The sequence below is a fragment of the Amblyraja radiata genome, chromosome 7 (genome assembly GCF_010909765.2).
Source record: "Amblyraja radiata isolate CabotCenter1 chromosome 7, sAmbRad1.1.pri, whole genome shotgun sequence".
Lineage (NCBI taxonomy): Eukaryota > Metazoa > Chordata > Chondrichthyes > Rajiformes > Rajidae > Amblyraja > Amblyraja radiata.
The window spans coordinates 53,327,840-53,351,048 of record NC_045962.1 but is presented as its reverse complement, the minus strand read 5'-3'; the positions used below and the strand labels follow the sequence as shown (position 1 = coordinate 53,351,048).

The 23,209-nt window shown below is 44.1% G+C and overlaps 1 protein-coding gene across 1 annotated transcript in view; it reads left to right on the top strand.

The window, feature by feature from the left end:
* Positions 1-23,209, top strand: part of ndufa10 (NADH:ubiquinone oxidoreductase subunit A10) — an 82,629-nt gene that overhangs the window by 2,941 nt on the left and 56,479 nt on the right. The window contains exons 2-5 of the mRNA XM_033024533.1: positions 3,724-3,892; positions 9,773-9,988; positions 13,693-13,779; positions 22,460-22,581. Of these exons, the coding sequence (XP_032880424.1) occupies positions 3,724-3,892; positions 9,773-9,988; positions 13,693-13,779; positions 22,460-22,581 (594 nt within the window). The remainder of the gene's footprint in view (positions 1-3,723; positions 3,893-9,772; positions 9,989-13,692; positions 13,780-22,459; positions 22,582-23,209) is intronic.

Here is a 23,209-nt window from a genome sequence, read left to right as displayed (position 1 = left end):
ACAATACAATACAATTCAATTTATTGTCATTTGGACCCCTTGAGGTCCAAACGAAATGCCGTTTCTGCAGCCATACATTACAAACAAATAGACCCAAGACACAACATAATTTACATAAACATCCATCACATTGCTGTGATGGAAGGCCAAAAAAACTTATCTCTCCACTGCACTCTCCCCCCCGATGTCAGAGTCAAAGTCAAAGTCAAAGCCCCCCGGCGGGCGATGGCGATTGTCCCGTGGCCATTGAAGCCACGCCGGGTGATGCAAGGTCGCACACCGGGTCTTGGTGTTAGAGCCCCCGGCGCGCGCTCGCAGAGACCCGCAGCCATTCCAAGCCGCGCGGGGCGGTGCTGTAAGGCCCCGCTCCAGGTGCTCTTCAACCCCGCAACTCGGGCGGGAGAAGTCGCCGCTGCGGAAGCCCCGAAAAGCGGTCTCCCTCCAGGGACCCGCGGGCTCCCGGTGTCACTGTCCGCCAAACCCGCAGTTGCAGCCACCGAATCTCCGGGGGTCGGGTCGCAGCAGCGTCCACCACCGCTTCACCCGCTCTGGACTCGGCCAGCTCCGCGACGGTGAGATGAGTAGTCGGCACCACAGCCCCCGGTCTTCCTGTTGGAGGCCGCTCCTCGTTGCAGCCCCAACGACAACGGAGACCCGACAAAGAAAAGGTCGGGTCTCCCGTGCAGGGAGAGATTTAAAAGTTACCCCCAACCCCCCCACACCACCCCCACCCCCCCCCCCCCCCACACACATACCCCAACAAAAATAACAAAAACTACATAAAAACATAGACATAAAATAATAAAAACGCAGACGGACTGCAGAGGCTGCTGCTGACGAGAGTCGCGCCGCCTACCGGATACACCGGGTGGGTATCGATTAATTCTAGACAACAGATTTAAAAAAATAATCTAACCCCATTAATTCACTCAAGGTGTATTTATGATGTGTTCTATAGTATGAAGTGTACAGCAAAACTTGCACTTCCAGAGTGGTCTATCGTGTTGTTTCTTCAGCAGACCACGGATTTATTTTATGAGAATATTATTTTATAATATTTTATTTATATTATATGTATGACTGCTTAAATTTCGTTCAGACTTCGGTCTGGATGACAATAAAAGGCTATTCTATTCTATACATAAAGTGCTGGAGAACTCAGCAGGTCAGGCTGGACCTATGGAGGGTCCGAAGAAGGGTCTCGACCCAAAAGTCACCTATTCCTTCTCTCCAAAGATGCTGCCTGACCCGCTGAGTTACTCCAGCATTTTGTGTCTATCTATGGAGGGAATGCACTCAGGACATTTTTCCTCGATTTCTGTTTTGGGAAAATATAATTGGTTTCTATTTCAAACGGTTTACACTGTTAACTATCATAAATGATGTAAACTCTTTTAAAAACACGTTCCTGCAATTTATCATTTACGCGGTTTAAAAAATATATATATGAATACCAATTAGCAGAATATAGGGTAACTAACTGTGACCATGTGTAACTATTTATTTTACAGCAAAGAAATATTTAATTTTAAAACACAGGCATTTTAAGCGTCGGCTTACAGTAACGGTGCCTCAATATTAAGTGTTCCATTTCTCTACAAATCTCCGAAATGCTACCCATAATTAAAAAAATATTTCGAATTCCATGTAACGGGAAAGAGACTTTCAGTGTGAAGAAGGGTCTCGACCCGAAACGTCACCCATTCCTTCTCTCCAGAGATCCCGCCTGGCCCGCAGAGTTACTCCAGCATTCTGTGTCTATCTTCAGTTTAAACCAGCATCTGCAGTTCCTTCCTAAGCATTGCCCTCTCCTTCATGCCATTTTTAATGTTCAAATTGCAGATAATGCAGGCCATGAAAATATTGCTCTGACAGCAAGCAAACATTTGCTAAAATTAATTCCATCCTGGGCTGTAAGCCAAAGTTCTCATCCGCCCTCCTCAAAAAAGACAATTGTTGCATGCTCCGATTCCATTCTAAGGTAGTATTTCAGAAACTTTTCAATTACCATACAAAATCATTCCCTTGATATTTTTCCTCATTTCTATTTTCAAATAAAGAAACCAACCCGACCCGACCGCTCTATGATCTTTGCTGATGACACATTCCACGGAAGTCGGGTCGGGTTTGCTAAAATGGCAGATGTCTCGCTCCGTTCCGTACTACACGTTAGTCCTGGATTTTGCTGGAGTGGACCATCTTGCTCCGCTCTTTATCTTTGGTTTTGAGAGTCCTTGGGAATTATTTCCGATGCAGTCCCTTCCAGGCTTTGGGATGAGATTTTTTTTTTAACTGTACTTTTCAAAAAGTGTTTTTTTATTGTTCTTGTGAAAAGACAAAAGAACCATTGTCTTTGGGCAGATCTCAGGAGATTGCAAGGGTCAAATTGCAAGGGTCTTGCCATAGAGGGAGTACAGAGAAGGTTCACCAGACTGGTTCCTGGGATGTCAGGACTTTCATATGAAGAAAGACTGAATAGACTCGGCTTGTACTCGCTAGAATTTAGAAGATTGAGGGGGGATTTTATAGAAATTTACAAAATTCTTAAGGGGTTGGACAGGCTAGATGCAGGAAGATTGTTCCCGATGTTGGGGAAGTCCAGAACAAGGGGTCACAGTTTAAGGATAAGGGGGAAGTCTTTTAGGACCGAAATGAGAAAAACATTTTTCACACAGAGAGTGGTGAATCTGTGGAATTCTCTGCCACAGAAGGTAGTTGAGGCCAATTCATTGGCTATATTTAAGAGGGAGTTAGATGTGGCCCTTGTGGCTAAAGGGATCAGGGGGTATGGAGAGAAGGCAGGTACAGGATACTGAGTTGGATGATCAGCCATGATCTTATTGAATGGCGGTGCAGGCTCGAAGGGCCGAATGGCCTACTCTTGCACCTATTTTCTGTTTCTATGTTTCTAAATGAAATTATTAACATTTGTAAATCTGTTGAACTGAAAGTCAAAAATGTGTATTGGAAAAATGGAGCCTCATTATTTTATAATCACTGATTTGGTCCCTGGGCTGCTGGTCCTAGGACATTAAACCAAGGAGCCATTCTTGGGATAGTAGTAATTACTGTTTAGGTTTGCTTATTATTTGATCTTAAAAACAGTTTTGATTTCCTTTATAATGTGATCCAAGACCAGAAGTGTGGTTTATCATTCTGCAGCAGTAAGATATGAGACCCTCCCCCAACCAAATCTGTTGTGTCCTGATGTTAGTGGAAGATGAAGTTTTGCTAGTCTCTTCTAGTTTATTTGGGATTTGTCTGAACAGTCCTGACCCTGAGTTCATTGCAAAGATATCACAGCACACCTTCAGCTCTTGCTGTAGTTTGTTGGCCTATATTATGTATTTCAGGCTTTGGTGTGAAACTTAAGCATTCAGGTTCCTGGTTTTTTATTGCATTGCCATCTCTCAGCTAAAGCTTATACCGAAGGTGAGAAATCACTGGGCTATGTTTTAACATAAACTCTGCATTAGTTCAGAATGACAGCTGGTAGACTATCTGTGTACTGAGCCACCCATCCTTTTGTCCAGGTTTGGTATGGGAAAGTGTGACATTACCTGCACAACCTTTTATGTAAAAGCAATGAAGCAGTCAGGAACATTTATTAATTTGGCACGTACAAGTAACTTTATTTAAATAGTGAACTACTGAAAAAATGTTAAAAGAGCAGATCCTTTGCTGTACATCTAACAATTTGTCTTTGTTTCTTCCATGGTGCAGGTTCGGATCCATGTAAGCTCCCAGAGGAACATCATGTATGGATGGTTGTCCTATGTTCTAGGAGAAAGAACAATGAGCAAGTTTAAGGAGAACAGTAAAATCATCACTGTCGAAGGAAACTTGTCCTCTGGAAAAGGTGACATCGCCAAAAAATTAGCTGACAAACTAGGTAAAGTGCTGCTTTTGTTTAATGTTCCATTGTGCAGTTGACATTGAATGCTTCTTATTGACGTGCTTCTGCCTAATATATTGACCCTTTTGAATGGTTTAAGTCATTGATGTAGCATTATGGATTGCAGCCATCACTGTGCAGTAGTTGAAAGGTAAGACCTGTTCATAGTGTCACGGAGTTGTACCGCCCTTTGGCTCACCATGTCCACATGACTGTTGCTCATCTACACCAATCCCATTTTCTTTACCTATTCAACTGTCTGCTAAATGCCTCTTAAACAATTGTATCCGACTCCGCCACCTCTTGTCAGTCATTTCCAGAAATCAACCACTGTGGGGAAAAAAACCATTTCAAATCCTAGTTAAAGCTTCTTCCTCTCACCTTAAGCAAATACCCTCTTGTTTTTTGAAATTTCCACCATGGGGAAAACGATTCTGACCATTTACCTTATCTATGCCGTGTATAAATTAACATTCCTGTATCAGGTCACCCATTCCTCAACTATCTTTGCTCCGGGATAAACACACACAGCTTATCCATTCTCTCCCTGCAATTATAGTCATTTATTCCAGACCACATCCTGGTGAATCTCCTCTGCACATTCTCCAGTATAACAACACCTTTTATATGTATAGGACACAAAATGCTGGAGCTAAGCACAATTAAATTATTTGCTTGCATACACAATGTATACAAATAGCAGCCACCTACGGCGCTGACAAAGTTACAAAGCACGCCGGCTCTCCCTTTTGTCTCCCCCCCCCCCCCATGCCCAACAGTTCCCCCATGCCGGTTCCCCATTGTCCTGTCTCCTCCCCCCCCCCCCCCCCCCCATTGTCCATTATCATCCCCCCCACATCCCTCACGGTGGTCCCCCTTCCCGCACCGCATGGTGGTCTTCCACGGCTTTCGTCGACCGCAGGTCAACCTGCGAGGCATCACTGCCGCCACAAGGCTTCACCACCGCCGAGGCCCCATCGTCCCGAGGCTTCACTGCTGATACCGCCTCACCGCCACCGAGGTCTCAACGCTGTCGACGCCCCACTTCACACCTCCATGGTGCTGACCCGGGCCTCAGCCGCGGGCTCCGTTGGCCACTTCGCCGACCCAGGCTTCTACCCCTGAGGTCCTGGCCGGGCCCCGACCCGGGCCTCTACACGGCGATCTGGGATGCATCGAGATGCTGGTTTAAACCAAAGAAAGACACAAAAAGCTGGAGAGAAGGAATGGGTGATGTTTCGGGAGGGTCTTGATCCGAAACATCATGCGTTCCTTCTCCCCAGAGATGCTGCCTGTCCTGCTGAGTTACTCCAGCTTTTTGTGTCTATGTTTGAGCCAAAATTGTGTTGATAAAGAGAGAAGAGGTTTGAAAAAGTAGTCTTTAACAGCCTTCCTAACTATCCACAACATGACCAATTTTTGGGTCATCTGCAAGCTTATCTACTAATCTTCCATCATTATCACTTTTATTCATATATTGGACTGGAATACAAAGGAATTAGGAATTGTAAACAGCAAATTATTGGTTCACAAAGAAAAGCCGAATGCCAGAATATATCAGAATTCAATTACATGACGTAGACATATATCGTTAGCATTCTTGCCACCAAGTTTATTTGGCTGCACAAGTATCTTACTATTTATTCCTTTATCTACCAGGAATGGTGAATTTCACAAATAAAACGTCTTCCCTGATCTTGGATCCAATTTTTGCCATTTGCAGTACTTTCTACATTTGTGTCACATGTTACTACCTTTCTGATAGTTCTTTTATTCTTTTGTTTAATTCTCATGCTTTTCACAAAAAGTCTGAATGCTAAATTCAAATTTTGATTTTACTACTCAATAATCTTCTGCATCCTACGGAAAGTTTGGTTTTGTAAGCCTCATCTGCCTCTGTATGGGTTCCCACGCTTCTTCCCGCTGTTTGTAAATATATCCTTTGTTACGCTTGGAGCTTGGCTCAAGTGCTAATGCTCCAGGCTCTGTGTCAGACGATCATACACATTCTTTGGATCTGAGTATGTAATCCATCATGGTAACACAACATGTTGTGTTGTCAAGAGTGCAGTTTTTCTTTGGATGAACTATAAAACCAAAGTCATGTCTGAAAGTATATTAAAACAAAAAAATCTGTCACTATTTGGAGAATCGGAAGCAAAGTGTTTTAAAATGTTGAGCGAACATGAGATAGTAAAAATCACCAATGGCAACAATTGTGATATCTAATGTGCTATAGCTGCAAAGAATGTTGTTTATTCAGTGCTAATTCAGTGTGAGGTTTGAATGTGTTTGGGCATGGATGTGCCTGATTTAAAAAAAAAATTTTTTTAAACACATTGTCAAAGGCAACTTGAATTGTGTTGTGCCTTAAGGGACATCACAGGAGCCTGGCAAGCAAAACGTGTTCAATTTTACTTTTGTTGAGCATGTATTATAAAGCATCACAACCTTTGGTTACCAGTAGCCAGGCAGCCAAGGATTTTGAATGTATCACTGACATTTTCTGAAGTTTTAAGCACATTCCGAAGATGACTATTATACAGTTTTCTGGAGGTGCAACAGGCATGAAACGAAAATGTTATTCATTTATTTTGTCAAGGAATCCATGTTTGGACACGAGTTAAATGAAAGGAGCATAGCAGGTATTAGAGAATTGAAGGTCCTGAAAAGTGGCGGGGTATAGATTGACGGAGTTAGTGAAGTGGCAAAAACAAAGGGTGAGTACTCTTTCTAAAGATGTCAATGGAAGAAATTGTACCCTAACTAATAAGACACTTGTGTAGCCAAATAAACTTGCTGGCAAGAATGCTAACAATATATCCTTAAGCATCAAAAACCAGCATGAATATCATAGTTTTAATATTTTGCATATCACTATTGAATACAAAAGTAAGAAATTAATAGACGTGTGTTTGGAAAAAACATTTATTCGGCCACAGTTGGCAAATTGTGTACTTTGACCATAAGAGTCATAAGAAGCAATTGAGAGGGCAACAGTATTACAGCAATTTTAAATTGAGACAGAGGATTTCAACAAGGAACCCTGGATGTCAAGTATTTTGAAGGTTGGTTAAAGATAAAAAAGGAGGTGCACGGCAGGTGTAGGGAACTGAAAAAGAAGTCCTTCAATGATATCTTGTGCCTGCTCCTAGTCCTCTTAAACTTACATAGATATCAAGGAAGGGGCACAAAGTATCACTGGCAGATAAAATGAAGGGAAATCCTATTGCTGTTTTATAATTATGATAAGAACAACAGAGTCAAAGCAGCAATCTTTATACTTTGGAGATACAGCGTGAAAACATGCCCTTCAGCCCATCGAGTGTGTACTGACCAGTGACCACCCGTACACTAGTTCTATCCCTGGCGCCCTCCAATCTGTGTGTGCAGCGTGAAAATGCAGGTGAAGTCAAAGAAGAATATTTATCATCTTTATTCACTAAACAAAAGAAAAGTATAGTTGGAGAATTCAAGGAATTGATGAAATTCTAAAACATTTTAACATTGAAAAGGAGGAGGTATTAGAGGTTTTATTTGGCTTAAAAGTATATATGTAAACATTTAAATATATCCCTGGCTGTTGTGGGAGGCAAGGGAAGAGATTGAGGCCCAGAGGATTTTAAAAATAGAAATGTACAGAAATACAGCACTGAAATAGCTTCTTCAGCCATCCGTCTGCACTCACGATTAGCCACCCATTTATATTCATATTTCATTAATCCCATTTTATTATTATTCCCACTTTCCCATCTTCTCTCCCCAGATTCTACCACTCACCAATACACTGAGAGCAGCCAATTAACCTACTAACCCACATGGAGGTGACCCACACAGTCACATGGAGAATGTGCAAGCTCCACACACCTGTCAGGAATGAACCTACGTCTCTGGAGTTATGAAGCTGCAATTGTGTGATTCTCAAATCATTATTAGCAATTGCTGAGGCTCCAGATGACGCAAGTGCAGTTAATATTGCACCTTTATTCTGGTAGAGAAGCAGTGATGAGCCAGATACTCCCAGGCTTGTGAGTCTGACATCAGAGGGAAGGAAGTTATTGGAAAAATCTCTCAGAGACAGGATTAATCTACACTTGAAAAAAGGCACAAATTATTTAAAGATAATCAGCATGGTTTGTTAAAGGAATATCTTGTCTGTGCAATTTGATTGAATTTTGCAGAGATAATAAAATGTTAAGTGGAGAGCCGTGAAGCTTATTTCCAAAAAAGAGATAACATAAAACTAGTGTGAATGGATGATCGATGGTCGGTGTGATTTGGTGCGCTGAGGAACCTGTTTCCATGCTGTATCTTTCAATCAGTCAATAGATTAGGCATTGGTGTGGCACATAGGGTTGTGGTTAAAAACAGAAAATACCTATCACACTTAGCAGGTCACACAGCATTTGTGGAGAGAGTGTAAATGTCTTGTTAGAATTAGAAAAGAGTGATTTGATTTTCAAAAATTGGGACTCGTGATGAGAAAAATTATTTTGTTTTACCATCCGCCCTTCAGAAGTTGGGCGGAAGTGGGGGCGGCACAGTGGCGCATCAGTAGAGTTGTTGCCTTACAGCTCCAGAGACCCGGGTTTGATCCTGAATGCGGGTGCTGTCTGCAGAGCTTGTATGTTCTTGCTGTGACCACGTGGGTTTTCTCTGGGTGTTCCGGTTTCCTCCCACATTCCAAAGACGTACAGGTTTGTCGGTTAGTTGGCTTCTGTAAATTGTAAAGTTGTCCCTTGTGTGTAGGATAAGGTCACAAGTGATAGGAGCAAAATTACGTTATTCGGCCCATCAAGTCTACTCTGCCATTCAATCATGGCTGACCTATCTCTCCCACCTAACCCCATTCTCCTGCCTCCCCATAACCCTTGATACACAGACTAATTAAGAATCTATCTCTGCCTTAAAAATATCCATTGACTTGGCCTCCACAGCCTTTTGTGGCAAAGAATTCCACATATTCACCACCCTCTGACTAAAAAAAAATCCTTTCCATCTCCTTCCTAAAGGAACGTCCTTTAATTCAGAGGCTATGACCTCTAGTTCTAGATTCTCCAACAAGTGGAAACATCCTCTCCACATCCACTCTATCTAAGCCTTTCACTACTTGGTGCATTCAGATTCGGATATTCGGATAGTGTATGGGCTGATCGCTGTTTGGCGCGGTCTTGGTCGGCTGAAGAGCCTGTTTCTGTGCTGTATTTCTAAAGTATAAAGTTTATACTGTAAAACAACCTATCGTGCTGCATGATTTCATACTGTTGGGTTGATGAGTTCATGAGTAACATTTTGGGTTGAGACCCTTCTTCAGACTTCAGAAGAAGGGTCTTGACCCAAAACGTCAGTCTGAAGAAGGGTCTCGACCCGAACTGTCATCCATTCCTTTTATCCAGAGATGCTGCCTGTCCGGCTGAGTCACTCCAGCATTTTGTGTCTATCTTTAGTGTAAACTAGCACCTGCAGTACCTTCCTACAGATGTTTATGGGTGGTCTGAATCAGTAATTGAGTCAGGGTCTTCCCTCGTCCCTGAAATTGACCTTAAAAGCAGGTGCACAATCTCATAGTGAAAAGAAGAGGTGAAACAGCATTTTCTGTAGAGCTTTGCCTTCCTCATTTTAACTACCAGGTCAAGTGAACAACCAAGATGCAGCAGGGGCTAGGAACTGCTGAGATTCACCTGCCCTGCTGCCTGTTACCCATCTCCTTCCATGTGAAACGTGTCTAAATCATGTAATTACAATCTGATATTTCATTGTGAACCAATATTTTTTCCTATTCTTTAACCCTAAATATGTGATTCTTGTACAAGGCGTTATCTTGCATTTTATTACAATGTTCTACCTCCAATTTATCACAAATTTGCTTTTTTACAGACATGTTGTACATCCCAGAGGTTACTATCAATTACTGGGACTTGAAGACTAATGACGGCGAGCAGCTAAGCGCTGAATTTCATGGTAACTGCAGTGTGGAAAAGTTCTACACCGATCCCAAATCTCCGGATGGCAATTCCTATCGGCTGCAAGCCTGGATGTACCACGTTCGCACGCTGCAGTACTCGGATGCACTGGAGCATCTCCTCTCGACAGGTGCGGATTTCTTGCAGAAAAAAACTAACCGAGTAAATGTAGATGCAGATTTATACCAGAGATGGACACAAAGTGCTGGAGTAACTCAGTGGATCAGGCAGTATCTCTGGAGGGAAAAGCTGGGTGACATTTCAGGTCGGGAATCTTCTTCAATAGACAATAGGTTCAGGAGTAGGCCATTCGGCCCTACGAGCCATTTAATGTGATCATGGCTGATCATCCCCAATCAGTATCTCGTTCCTGCCTTCTCCCCATATCCCCTGATTCCACTATCTTTAAGAGCCCTATCTAGCTCCCTCTTGAAAGTATTTTCTTCAGACTGAAGGAAGGTCCCGACCCAAAACGTCACCCAGCTTTTTCTCCAGAGATGCTGCCTGATCTGCTGAGATTCTCCAGCACTTTGTGTCCATCAAATGTAAATAAAGTTTAGATTTTATTAAATGTGAATATAATTTACAATATGAGAGGCTTTAGGTGCTTGACAGATGATGTAGAATTGAGCAGTAACCTTTTTATGCAGCAAACAGTAAAATTATTTGCCTAAAACTGGGGTAGATGCACATTTAGTTGAGCTTTCTAAAAGAAATTGGGTGAATATGTGAAGGAAAACAGGAGGCTACAGGAGTGTGGAACAAATTGGATTAATCTACAGAGATTTGCATAGGTAAAATGGGTCAGCTAGCCTCATGACAGTTTTTTCTATTTGGTTTGCCTTTTATCTGATCATAGAGTCATACTGCATGGAAACGGGCCCTTTGGCCCAACTCGCCCATGCTGACCACGATACCTCACCTAAGCGAGTCCCTTTGACCCCCATTTGGTACATATTCCTCTAAATCTTTCCCATCTATGTAGTTGCCCAAGTGTATTTTAAATTTTGTTATTGTACCTGTCTCAATTACCTCCTCTGGCAGCTCACTCCATATACTCGCCACCAACTGAGTGGAAAATGATGCCCATTGTGTTCTAATTAAATCGTTCCCGTCTTACCTTAAACCTATGTCCTCTTGTTCATGATTCCCCCACCCTGGGTAAAAGACTGTGCATTCACCCTATTAATACCCCTCAATATTTTGTACACCACCATTAACATATTTTGTACTATTTTTAATCAGGATTTCTGATAAATCTCTGCCCCAGTTTTGCCCCCTGTCAAAGCATGCATGGGTGGCTTTCTGCATCAATCTCTAGAAGGCATAGTCACTTGCCCAACTTGATTGTGCAGAGAACCAACAATATTGGCCACCTACAGTGGCACCAGGAAAAAATGGGCATTGGTAAGCAAGCCCCCAGCTCCTTCATTTATAAATTGGAGGTGCTTGCAACAAATGCAGGGATGTTTCAATGTAAATTTTATAAAGATTAGCCGGAGCAGTGTAGTTCAATTTAGAATGGCAGAGAGAGTCCTGGAGTTCATTGGCTGAAATGGTGACAATGTCAGAAACCCTTGACATTTAAAAAAAATCCAGGCGATAAAAGGGTGCTGTTCTTGCAGACATGTATACGTCAATTTTATATGGCAGAAAATATGCAAAATTACTTGATTCAGTAACCATTCATCCACAGTATGGTAATGAGTGGTATTAATCAGGGCCAATTAACATTTGTTTGTCTTCACCTGCCTGGTAGAGTAATACTGGATCAGGATTTCCCATCACACTCATTGACTAGTTTCCATCGTTTGAAGTATCAATAACCGTTACATTGTTTAATAGAATTTTGTGGCACAAATATCGATGGAAGCGCAAAAAAGACACAAAGTGCTGGGTCAGGCAGCATCTTTTGAGGACATGGAAAGTGAGTGCTTCAGGTCGGGTCGCATTTGGTTAGGACTCGTCATCAGACTGACAGTAGAAGCAATTGCTTGTCAATTTGAAAAGCAACTCTCACAATTGAGAACCTGTGGTAAAACTAGCAGCCTGTGTTCTCAAACAATGGTGTCTTATCACTGCAGGGAGGTTACATGGAAACAGGTTTTTTTTCCCCCCAAGACTGGTTTTATTGGAACTTATTTGTATGTACGAGGTGTCATTGGTTAATCATTCGTAACCAGGGGCGGGCCTGCACCTGAAGAACTGTAACCAGCAAAACTACAAATATGAAATGCTTTGAGAGGCTGGTGAAGAAACACATCTGCGCCTTCCTCCCTCGGAACATGGACCCGTTGCAGTTCGCATACCGTCCGAACAGATCCACGGACGATGCGGTCTCCCAGGTCTTGCACACCGCTCTCTCCCATCTGGACAGCCAGAAGGGGGGCTACGTGAGGATGCTGTTCATAGACTACAGTTCAGCCTTCAACACGATAGTCCCCACCAGACTGGCCGGGAAGCTAATGGAATTGGGGCTCAACACCTCCCTGTGTGCCTGGGTCCTGGACTTTCTCACCGCCAGGCCCCAGGTAGTCAAGATGGGAGGAAATACATCGAAGTCCCTCACCCTGAGCACAGGATCGCCCCAGGGTTGCGTCCTCAGCCCCCTATTGTACTCCCTGTACACACATGACTGTGTGGCTAGGTTCAGCTCCAACTCAATAATTAAGTTTGTTGATGACACTGTGGTGGTGGGCCTGATCTCAGACAACGACGAGGCCTACCGGGAGGAGGTGGCTGATCTAACACTCTGGTGCCAGGATAACAGCCTCCTCTTGAACATCAAAAAAACGAAGGAGCTGATCATGGACTTTAGGAGGGCACATCATCCGAGGATGTACACTCCATTGAGGATAAATGGGGATCCTGTGGATAGGGTGAACTGTTTTAAATATCTGGGAGTCCACATCTCCGAGGATATGGGCATCACACGCCTCAGCACTCGTGAGTAAGGCAAGGCAGCGCCTTTACCACCTCAGGCAATTGAGGAAATTTAGAGTGTCTCCGAGGATCCTCCAGTGCTTCTACGCAGCGGCGGTGGAAAGCATCTTGTCCGGGAACATTATCATCTGGTTTGGGAATTGCTCTGCCAAGGACAAGAAGGCTCTGCAGAGAGTAGTGCGTTCGGCCGAACGCACTATGGGAACTTCACTCACCCCCCTGCAGGAACTATACATCAGGAGGTGCAACTCCAGAGCCAACAATATCATGAGAGACCCCTTCCACCCCTGCAACGGACTGTTCCAGCTGCTACGGTCAGGCAAACGCCTCCGTTGCCATGCGGTGAGAACGGAGAGGTTGAGAAGGAGTTTCTTCCCAGAGGCCATTCGGACTGTAAACGCCTTTCTCACCAGGGACTAACACTACTGAATGTTTTTCCTTCCATTATTTATTATGAAAAAGAATATGTGTGTTATGATTGTGTTTATAGTTTGTTTGGTTGTTTGTCTTTTTGCACAAAAGTCCGCGAGCATTGCCACTTTCATTTCACTGCACATCTCGTATGTGTATGTGACAAATAAACTTGACTTGACTTGACTTGACTTGAAATAATTTATTTCTGGCATGCCACAGGCCTCTGATGTGAAAAACCTAGACCTAGTTGATGGAAGGCCCATGGGCAGCATCAGATACCACATGATAATAAATTTTAACACTCATTATGCAAGGTCATCTATCGGCTTTCAACGCCATAGACACATTGATGACATACCATGTGGATTTGCACAGATACAGATCCACCCCCTAAAACCCACACACTTACTGACATGCACACTTGTCAATTAAAATGATAAACACATTTTGATCTTTTGTTTCTTTCTATATCAACAGGTCAAGGTGTAGTGTTGGAACGTTCTCCGTACAGTGATTATGTTTTTCTGGAAGCGATGTACAAACAAGGATATATCCGGAAGGAATGTAAGTTGCACCTTTTGCAAGAAAGTCTCTTCATTCATTACATTAAATTATTACCGAGGAGAAACAGCAACACCATTTTGTTTATTGCCCTATTTGCCTCAAGCTATTTATTATTACAGATCGTGTTTAAGAAAGAACTGCAGATGCTGGAAAAATCAAAGGTAGATAAAAATGCTGGAAGCAGCATCTATGGAGATGCTGCCTCACTCGCTGAATTTCAGCACCATAGATGCTGCCTCACTCGCTGAATTTCAGCACCATAGATGCTGCCTCACTCGCTGAATTTCAGCACCATAGATGCTGCCTCGCCCACTGAATTTCAGCTCCATAGATGCTGCCTTACCCGCTGAGTTTCTCCAGCATTTTTGTCTATCTCGCTCTATAGATATTACTGCAGGTCTGTGATGCTGTAAGCGCCTAAAACGTTGCCCTGTGTGCAAGCATCAGAAGTTACAGTTCCATGCCACAATGTTGAAACGATCTATCTTTCCCGCACATGCGTTAATCAGTCCATTTATTCCTCTGTAGTCCTCTGTATTAACCCCTTCTCAATAAGGCAACATCTACAACTCTGAATTTTTTTTTTTTTAATTCCCAGTCCAAGCAAATACAGGTGCACAACCTTTTATCCGAAGATCCAAATAACGAAAACCTCCGAATAGCGGCCATTTTTTCGGTCCTTGAAGAAAGGTCCTTGAAAACGTTCACCGAGGGCGGCCCGCAGAGGTGACAGCGGAACCTCCGGTCGGTCCTCGAAGAAAGGGGAACTAAATCCCCATTCATAAAAGAGAAGGTGAGGGTATATTGCGCGGGAGGGTTAATAATTGACAATATGCTGCTGCCTGCCCGCTGAGTTAAAAAGTTCCCACGGTAGACTCACGATACACAATGTTTCGTGAGTCTTGCGTGGGAACTTTTTAACTCAGCGGGCAGGCAGCAGCAGATTGTCGCTCGCTTCAGTTTCACCCCACCTACACCCCTCTGCTTCCCGGCCATGTGTGTGACCCCTTCCCTCCCCTCTCCAGCTCCCCGCCCATTGCACCGGCGCGGGGGCTTTGCACTGTCTTCAAGTCGGCGATTGCAGCAGGTCAGTGAGTCACCGGAGACGTCAGGACCAACGGGACACCGATCCCCAGGCCCACTGCAAGCAAGGAGATCCCAGAAACCCACAGCCAACAGCAGCCCAGCCCCGTTCCAACTCCAGAGGAAAACTGCAAACTGGCCGGAGACGTCAGGACCACCAGAAGCCGTTCCCCGAGCTGCGCCCCCTCATCGGGACACCGACCCCCAGGCCCACTGCAAGCACGGAGATCCCATAGACCCACAGCCAACAGCAGCCCCGCTCCAACTACAGAGGGACCTGGGTTGCGGATGACGGGGCGCAGCTCGGGGCGTCGTAGGGGCCCATCGGGGAGCGGGTTCCTGTTGGTCCTGACGTCTCCAGCCACCTGCCATCCTCCGGGAACTGTACCGCCCTTGCAGGAGAGTGGGGTTGTTTGCAGTTGCAGAGGGAGGGGGCAAGGGCGGTACAGTTCCCAGTCTCAGCTCCTGTCCAGGGGGGTGGCCGGAGACGTCAGGACCAACGGGACACCGACCCCCAGGCCCACTGCAAGCACGGAGATCCCAGAGACCCACAGCCAGCAGCAACTCCAGCCCAGCCCCGCTCCAACTCCAGAGGAACACGTAGGGGCAGAAGCTGATGGTGTGCAAGGTACGTCTTGTTCTTGGGGTGGCGGATGAGGGGGCGCAGCTCGGGCTGTGGGCAAACTGCCACTTGTCGCCGTAGCGACCCATCGGGGAGCGGATTCCTCTGGAGTTGGAGGGGGAGGGGGTATTGTGCTGTTTGATCGCCCCCCTGCTATCCCAGGGACAGGGAGACACAGCGGCTTTTTAGACTGGTGGGCAATCACTTCCAAAGTTCTGCCCACACAGTCAGTACACCTCTCCTACACAGCATTTCATACAGACATTTATTCTGCAAGAAAAACCGACATTGAAGACTCAAACTCGCGACCGAGTTTACTGCCGGGATCAAGGCGCAAACTCGCGACCTTGCGGATATGAGCCGAGCACTCTACCACTGAGCCAGCCATTAAAATCTACGCTAAAAAAATCCATTCCGAAGACCGACAAATTCTGAATTACGAAAAGTGTCTGGTCCCAAGGCTTTCGGATAAAAGGTTGTGCACCTGTAGTGCTGAAAACAGTTCCAATATTGTTCCATGTGGAATGCCACCTCTCATAAATTGCCATTCTACCACTACTTGAACAGAGTCTTGCTTGGTTGAACAGGGTCTTGCTCCCTCTACTAACACTCACCTCCGCCTAGCAGAGCAGGTCCTTGCCTGTAACAACTTCTCCTTCGACTCCGCCCACTTCATCCAAATCAAAGCTATGGACCCAGTTATGCTTGCCTCTTTGTAGGGTATGTTGAACAATCTCTGTTCCAGGCGTACACTGGCCCTAACCCAAACTCTATCTCCGTTACATTGACAACTGCATCGGTGCTACTTCCTGCACCCATGCAGAACTCTTGGACTTCATTAACTTCACTACCAATTTACATCCTGCACTCAAATTCACTTGGACCATCTCCAACACCGCCCTCCGCTTTCTAGATCTTTCTAAGTCTCCATCACAGAAGATACACTATCAACTGACGTTTATTACGAACCCACTGACTCCCATAACTAACTTGACTGCAGTTCTTCCCACCTTGCTTCCCATAAAGACTATCCCTATCTCCCAATTCCTCTGTCTACGCCACATCTTCGCCCAAGATGAGATGTTCCATAGCAGGACATCGGAGATGTCCTCATTCTTTAGGGAAGGGGGGTTCCCCTCTTCCATCATAGATGAGGACCTCATACGGGTCTCCTCAGTACCCTGCAGATCTGCTTTTGCTCCCACTCTCCCCCTCCGTCGCAATCGGAACAAAGTCCCTCTAGTCCTTACATTTCATCCCATTAGCCATCGCACACAACACACAATAGTCACATCTTTTCATCTCCAACCATTTCCGCCTTCCGCAACTCCCTGGTTAATGCATAGCTTCCCACCCAAACCACTGCCTCCCCAGGTATCTTCCCCTGCAACCGCAGGAGATGCAACACCTGTCCCTATACCCCCTCCTTGCATAACTTTCGTTCATTTGTTCTATATCTCTCTACATTCCCATCTATATCTCTTGTTTGCTTTTCCCCTGACTCTCAGTCTGAAGAAGGGTTTAGACCAAAAACGTCACCCATTCATTCTCTCCAGAGATGCTGCCAGTCCTGCTGAGTTACTCCAGCATTTTGTATCTATCTTGCTTGGTTGAGATATGTAGTTTGATGAACAGCTCTGGTCTCGAAGTTATAATAAAGATGGAGAGGTACCAAATTATCTCAGAAAGGATTATTGCATAACTTGAGGTGCTTGTAATGATTTGAAGGATATATTTCTTCCTCAGTCTTGTATTCCTTTTCACAATTAGGCAGCAAGTTGCCTACATTTATTGTCTTAGTCCTGTAGCAAGTCTTTATTCACTACTGTATGTGACAGTATGTTTGTTAAACCAAGGGCTGTAAAAGATGATCCTTCTCAGCAGTTCGGGTGACCACTTGCATAGTCAGCCCGTTTTATTTTCATGCAAGTTGATCTCTTGATCTCTTTTGAGGAAACTGTGGCCATGAGCAGGGTACCATTCAGACTGCCTTTTGTATTCTTAACTAAACTCCCAACGTTAGATTGCTCCAATCCTGGGGGGAAACCATGTTCTAGGACTACAGGAAGTAAAAGGTATAAAATGCAGCTGTGCCACTCGGTCTCCAACCTTGAGGAAAATGGACGAATAAAGCAAATAAGATTAAGTGGCTTACAATATCATAGCCTATCTAGATCTGTCTAGATCAGGGGTCGGCAACCTTGTTCTGCATAGGGGCCAGGACGCATGTCTGTGAGCGGATGCCGGGCCACATCTATCACGTGTACACATGGATCCCGCCCCGGATGTCAGGCATCAAATCACGTATTCACATAGATCCCGCCCCTTCGAAGACGCCATCCGGAGCACTGTCCCCTAGTTACGAGCGCTCACGAACATGGGGCACCAACGGACCATTGTCTTAGCTCTATCCTGAAGGCGGTGGCTCAAATACTCACACTCACTCGTCCCCGGCCTATTGACAACCCCATTCCCGACAGTGAAGCCCAGACAAAGATGGTGCGTGGCTGTGCCGGCGGCTTTACACAGGATGTGTTGCAGCCAGAGCTCGGCGCTGCTCTGTGGCCCCGCCATTGTGGCTGCCAGTGCAGGCCGTCTTGCGTCCTTGCGTCACCACACCTGGGCCATGCGGCCTCGGGCCCGGGAGGCACCGGAGATGATGTATGTCTGTGGGCCAGATGATTACGGGGAAAAAAATTACTCCTGCGGGCCGGATGATTTTGGGTTACGGGCCATATTCGGCCCGGGGGCCGCAGTTTGCCCTGGTCTAGATCTTGCACATTGCATCAGAATGAATCAATCTGAACTACGTATACATTGTTTAGCGTTGTTACAAATTCCTGCCATCAGTGGCACTCTAGGTCTGCCCACTGCCTGTGCGTGCGACTCGAGAGGCTGTGGGGGGTGAGTAATATGCAGGTTTTTATTGGTTGTCAGGAGGGATTTCTTCGTACGACAAACATGAGGAAATTTTGTTCTGTCATCCCATTCGCAATTTTTTTCAAAACGTTGCTTGACTATTGAATCGCTGGATGAAAGTTGGGCCCAACTTCAACGCCTTCAAAGTTACGGATAGCAAGTTCAGGACAAAACAAAAGGTATGTACTGTCGGACGTTTATTTAACATCTTATCTAGTTTTTGGTGTAATTTCATTTTAATCTGATGATGCGAAATATGTTATTTTGGCCCTGATGTCGGCCGTGTACTGCCTGTCGGCTGTGATTGTGAGCAAAATCGTGGCGGCGGCCACAATCCGATCTCTGTATCATAATCCACAAACATCTACTCCCAAGATAATCAAATTCATTATTTTATGCACAATCATGTCATAAGAACATCTAAATTATCTATATTTTGTGTTATTGTCTATCCATAATCAATATTTTCATACTAAATATCTAAAAACGTCCACAGTACATCATGGATAGACAATTACACAAAATATAGATAATTTAGATGTTCTTATGACATGATTGTGCAAAAAAATCATGATTTTGATTATCTTGAGAGTGGATGTTTGGAATTTGGACACATGCCTGTGTACAACGGCGCTTGCCTGCTGCAATGTTATAAACCAACAGAGTAACACTTCGATTTGGCATAGAAATTCATGACAAAGTGAGATTTAAAAAATCATGTTATATTGTGAATTCTTGTGTGAATTGGATCAGTTTGTTATTTGTATACTTTGGCTATTTAAAATTTTATTTTTAGCCTTTTCCTAAGAATGGGATAGATGTTTAGATCTAGTAATTCAATTTAGATGAATTTAATTGATTTGATGACACTGATGAATATGACTTTTTTGTTGGGTATTTACTATTTGTTTTACCATTTAACTTGTGTTGGGCATTTTGTTAAATAAAAACTTGTTTCTACTTAATGCTATTCAGTGGTTTTTTTCTTTACATTTTTCAGATGCTTCCGAAGAAGAAATGCAAAATTGTTAATCCAAATGCCCAGCCTGACATAGCTAGAGCTCACCTTGAAGTGAGTTTCTCTGTCATGCCCGATTAAAAATGGACGCATCTTGTACTTGTATACCTAGTTTGGGAAAAGTCGGTCTGAAACTGAGAGACGGCTGAGTTCACATTTTTCTTTGTCGGATGCAGAAGGCTATTCATTTGCTGTTGTTAACTGAAGGGTGAAGATTAACCCTTCATTCTCATTAACCGGACTTTGCTTAAGTTTAAAAAAACTCAGCAATCGCAAGGAACTTGAAACATTTACGGAAATTTGTGATGAAACTTTTAAACTTCTAGAAGGCAGTCAACACATTTCCTTAGATGACATTCCACCACTTGGTGCTCATGATCTTGAATCCTTGACATCTGCCGAAAGTCAAGTGTCCATATTTCAAGACACTGAGGACATGTGTGATGACAGTCATAGTCTGCATCCTCCACTGAATCTAGCAACACCAATGACAGCTGCTGCCTCTCCTGAACCAATGCCATCGACATCTAGTGTTTCAACAAGATATAGCAGAGAACTTCACCAAGTCACCAAGGAAACAGAAAATGAAGAAAAGACTAAACCTTCTGTCTACATCCGAGGTCGCTATTGCACTAAAGTATCGCACAAAGACCGTTTCTTGGGCACAGTTGAAAACTCCCAAACGTGGAGTTAATCGTGTAGTTAATCAAACCTTAAAGAGAAAGCAAACCCGAATAGATTTGAAGGACAGAAAAATTCAGGAACTCTAAACCAAATTACGTGGGAATACTTTGGCACAAGAGCTTGCTGAAACCAAGGCAGCGTTTTTGAAACTTTAAAAAGCACACTGACAATTGCTCAAGTTTTGTGACAGTAAGAAAAAGGAAAATTGTTTCAATTCACCAGTGCAGAAAAGTTCAGAGAAAATGAAAGGACAGGGTAGAGATTGTGAGACACCCCGAATTTGACAATCTTGTCCTCAAAGAAACAATCGAAACTCTGCAGGCTGCCAGTGTTGTCAAGTCAAAGGTGGACCAGAAGACTTACTCCTCAACAACAAGGATGCATGTGTTTGACTGTATTATAAACAAAACTCCCATAGCAAACATTCCAATCCTGATAAGCCAGTTGCACAAGCGGAGTGAACTTGATCTGGATAGTGTTCCTCAACGCAGTGCAGTTGAACTTATGGCCTGAGAATTGGGAGCTGTTGCTGAGTTACAGACAGCAGCAACAACGGATTTGACTATTGGTTTTGATGCAACCACCCAAGAAGAGACTCATATTAACAGTGTACACTTCACCACCACAAATGAATGCCTTTCTGCAGCAGTCGATGAATTGGCTGGTGGGACTGCTGAGGACTATGCGCAGCATATTTGCGATACTGTTGACAATTTGTGTGAAACTTACACCTATTTCAATGAGCAAGTGGATTTCCAAGACACCAGGCAAAAGATGATAGACAACATTACAAGTACACTGAGTGACAGGTGTGCAGCTAATCATGCTGCTATTAGGATTGTGAACAGTGAGTGGGGTAAATCTATGAATGAGCTCTACTGCCATTGCATCCTCTTGACGTCCATCGCAACGTCAGTTCGCTCAGCCCTCAAAAAGAAGAAAGCATAATGGGGATGTTTAGCTCATCGAAACAGAAATCTCCCAATGGCACCATGTGTTATTTGTCATGTAGGATGCGGGCCTGCAAGAATAGAACAGTCAACTTCCTTGATAATATCGAGGAGCAACGTAGGGAGGAGGTGCTCCATAAGGCAGTGAAATGGGAGAGAGTGCAGAGGAATAGACAGAAGAAAAAACAGAAGGAATTAAGAGCAGAAATCATCAAAAGACAGAAAGACAAGTAACATGCTCGGGACACGAAAGAGAGGAAAAAACTAAGGAAAAAATCCTGCATGATTAGATCATCTGTCAGTTCTTGGATAGTTTCCCTTAATGGTTTGTCAGGACCAAGCTGGTGCTTCGTGATCGCACACTTCCCATTTTAGGTCATTTATCTTCAGTAGTTGCCTTTAGGGGTTGTCCCACTTGGACGACCTAATCCACGAGTTTAGAAGACCCGAGACGAGTTGAAAAAAATCTCATGGTCGTGTTGACTCGCCGAAGTAAAAGACCTTCTACGACTGTGTCTATGACATCCTACGACTATGTCTACAACCTCCTACGACCCCCCCTCGACCTCGGTCTTCCACACCTAAGACCAACTACGACTAGCTACGAGTGGAAATGATCACATGATTAAATGATGTCATGTTTGCATTTTTTTTCTCGGGCCAGTTAACGACCTATGACTATCTACGACTACCTACGACTACCATCACGACCTACCTACGAGTAAAAAGTATCAATTTTTTCCATGCCAACCTTTTTTTTACTCGTGGACATTTTTTATCAGGCTGGAAAAAACGCCGCAACCTACTTGAGGCCAGGAGTACGCGGAGACCACTCACGAGCATGAGGAAAAGTGACCTACGACCTCGTAGCGACCATGCTGCGAGTATGAGTCGAGGGCAAACTCGGCGGAGATCGCCAATTAGGTCGTGAAAGTGGGACGGGCTTTTCTCTTAACCATGGTTTTAATAATATGAAGTCCACAATGATAACGTTAATATTTTTACCAATATCTGTGACAAAATTAGTTTTCATCATTAAGATGACAATCATTTGCATTTGGATAATAGATAAATCAGACACATTTCTGTCAGTGTTCGCATATGCATTTGTAGTTTGTTACATTTAAAAAAAAATTGACCATCATAATTGGTGCTAGACACAATAGCTGGAGAAACTCAGCGGGTGAAGCAGCATCTATGGAGCGAAGGAATAGGCGACGTTTCGGGATGAGACCGTTCTTCAGACTGATGCCGGGGGGGGGGGGGGGGGGCATAATTGGTGCTGTATTTTTGGTTTTAATTTGAAGTTTGCTGTTCACTAACTGCCATTTTCCTTCAACTACAGTCTCTGTCAACGTATGTGCCCTCAGTCACTATGTTTATGCAGTGTTTGGTATTTTTTAGGTGTTGACCATTACAATGAAATAAAAGGGAACAGCATTTGTGAGTTCCTGCCTCCTCACCTGGTTATCTACCTGGATGTACCTGTTGTGGAAGTAAAGAATCGACTGAGGCAGCATGGGGAGGTAAGACTTGGTGGGCTTTCATTCATTATTTTAACAACACACAATTCCCAATGTTTTTATGTACTTCCATTTTCTCTTCTAGTTAGTGCATTACAATCAGATGAACACATTTAAAATGGGTACTGTACATCACAATTTCCCTCGAGGGTTAGAATTAACACCCAACAAACATTCACAATGACTCTGTTTCCTAGTTACTGATTATATTTCCCTAGCCATGTTGCTGTTGCCTTTTTATTTAAATGAGCCATGGGTGCTTTTGTACATATCCTTATATCATTTTGCAGTCTGAGTCACAGGATGAATGAGGGGTCAGCCATTTGGTGCACACCGATTGGGTACAGTGCAGAAGGAAACACCTTGGGTCATCAGGATTATACAAGACCATAAAGCCATTTAGAACGGAGATGAGGAAACACTTGTTCACACAGAGTTGTGAGTCTGTGGAATTCTCCGCCTCAGAGGGCGGTGGAGGCCAGTTCTCTGGTTACTTTCAAGAGAGAGCTAGATAGGGCCCTTAAAGATAGCGGAGTCAGGGGATATGGGGAGAAGGCAGGATTGATCATTGATTGGGGATGATCAGCCATGATCACATTGAATGGCGGTGCTGGCTCGAAGGGCCGAATGG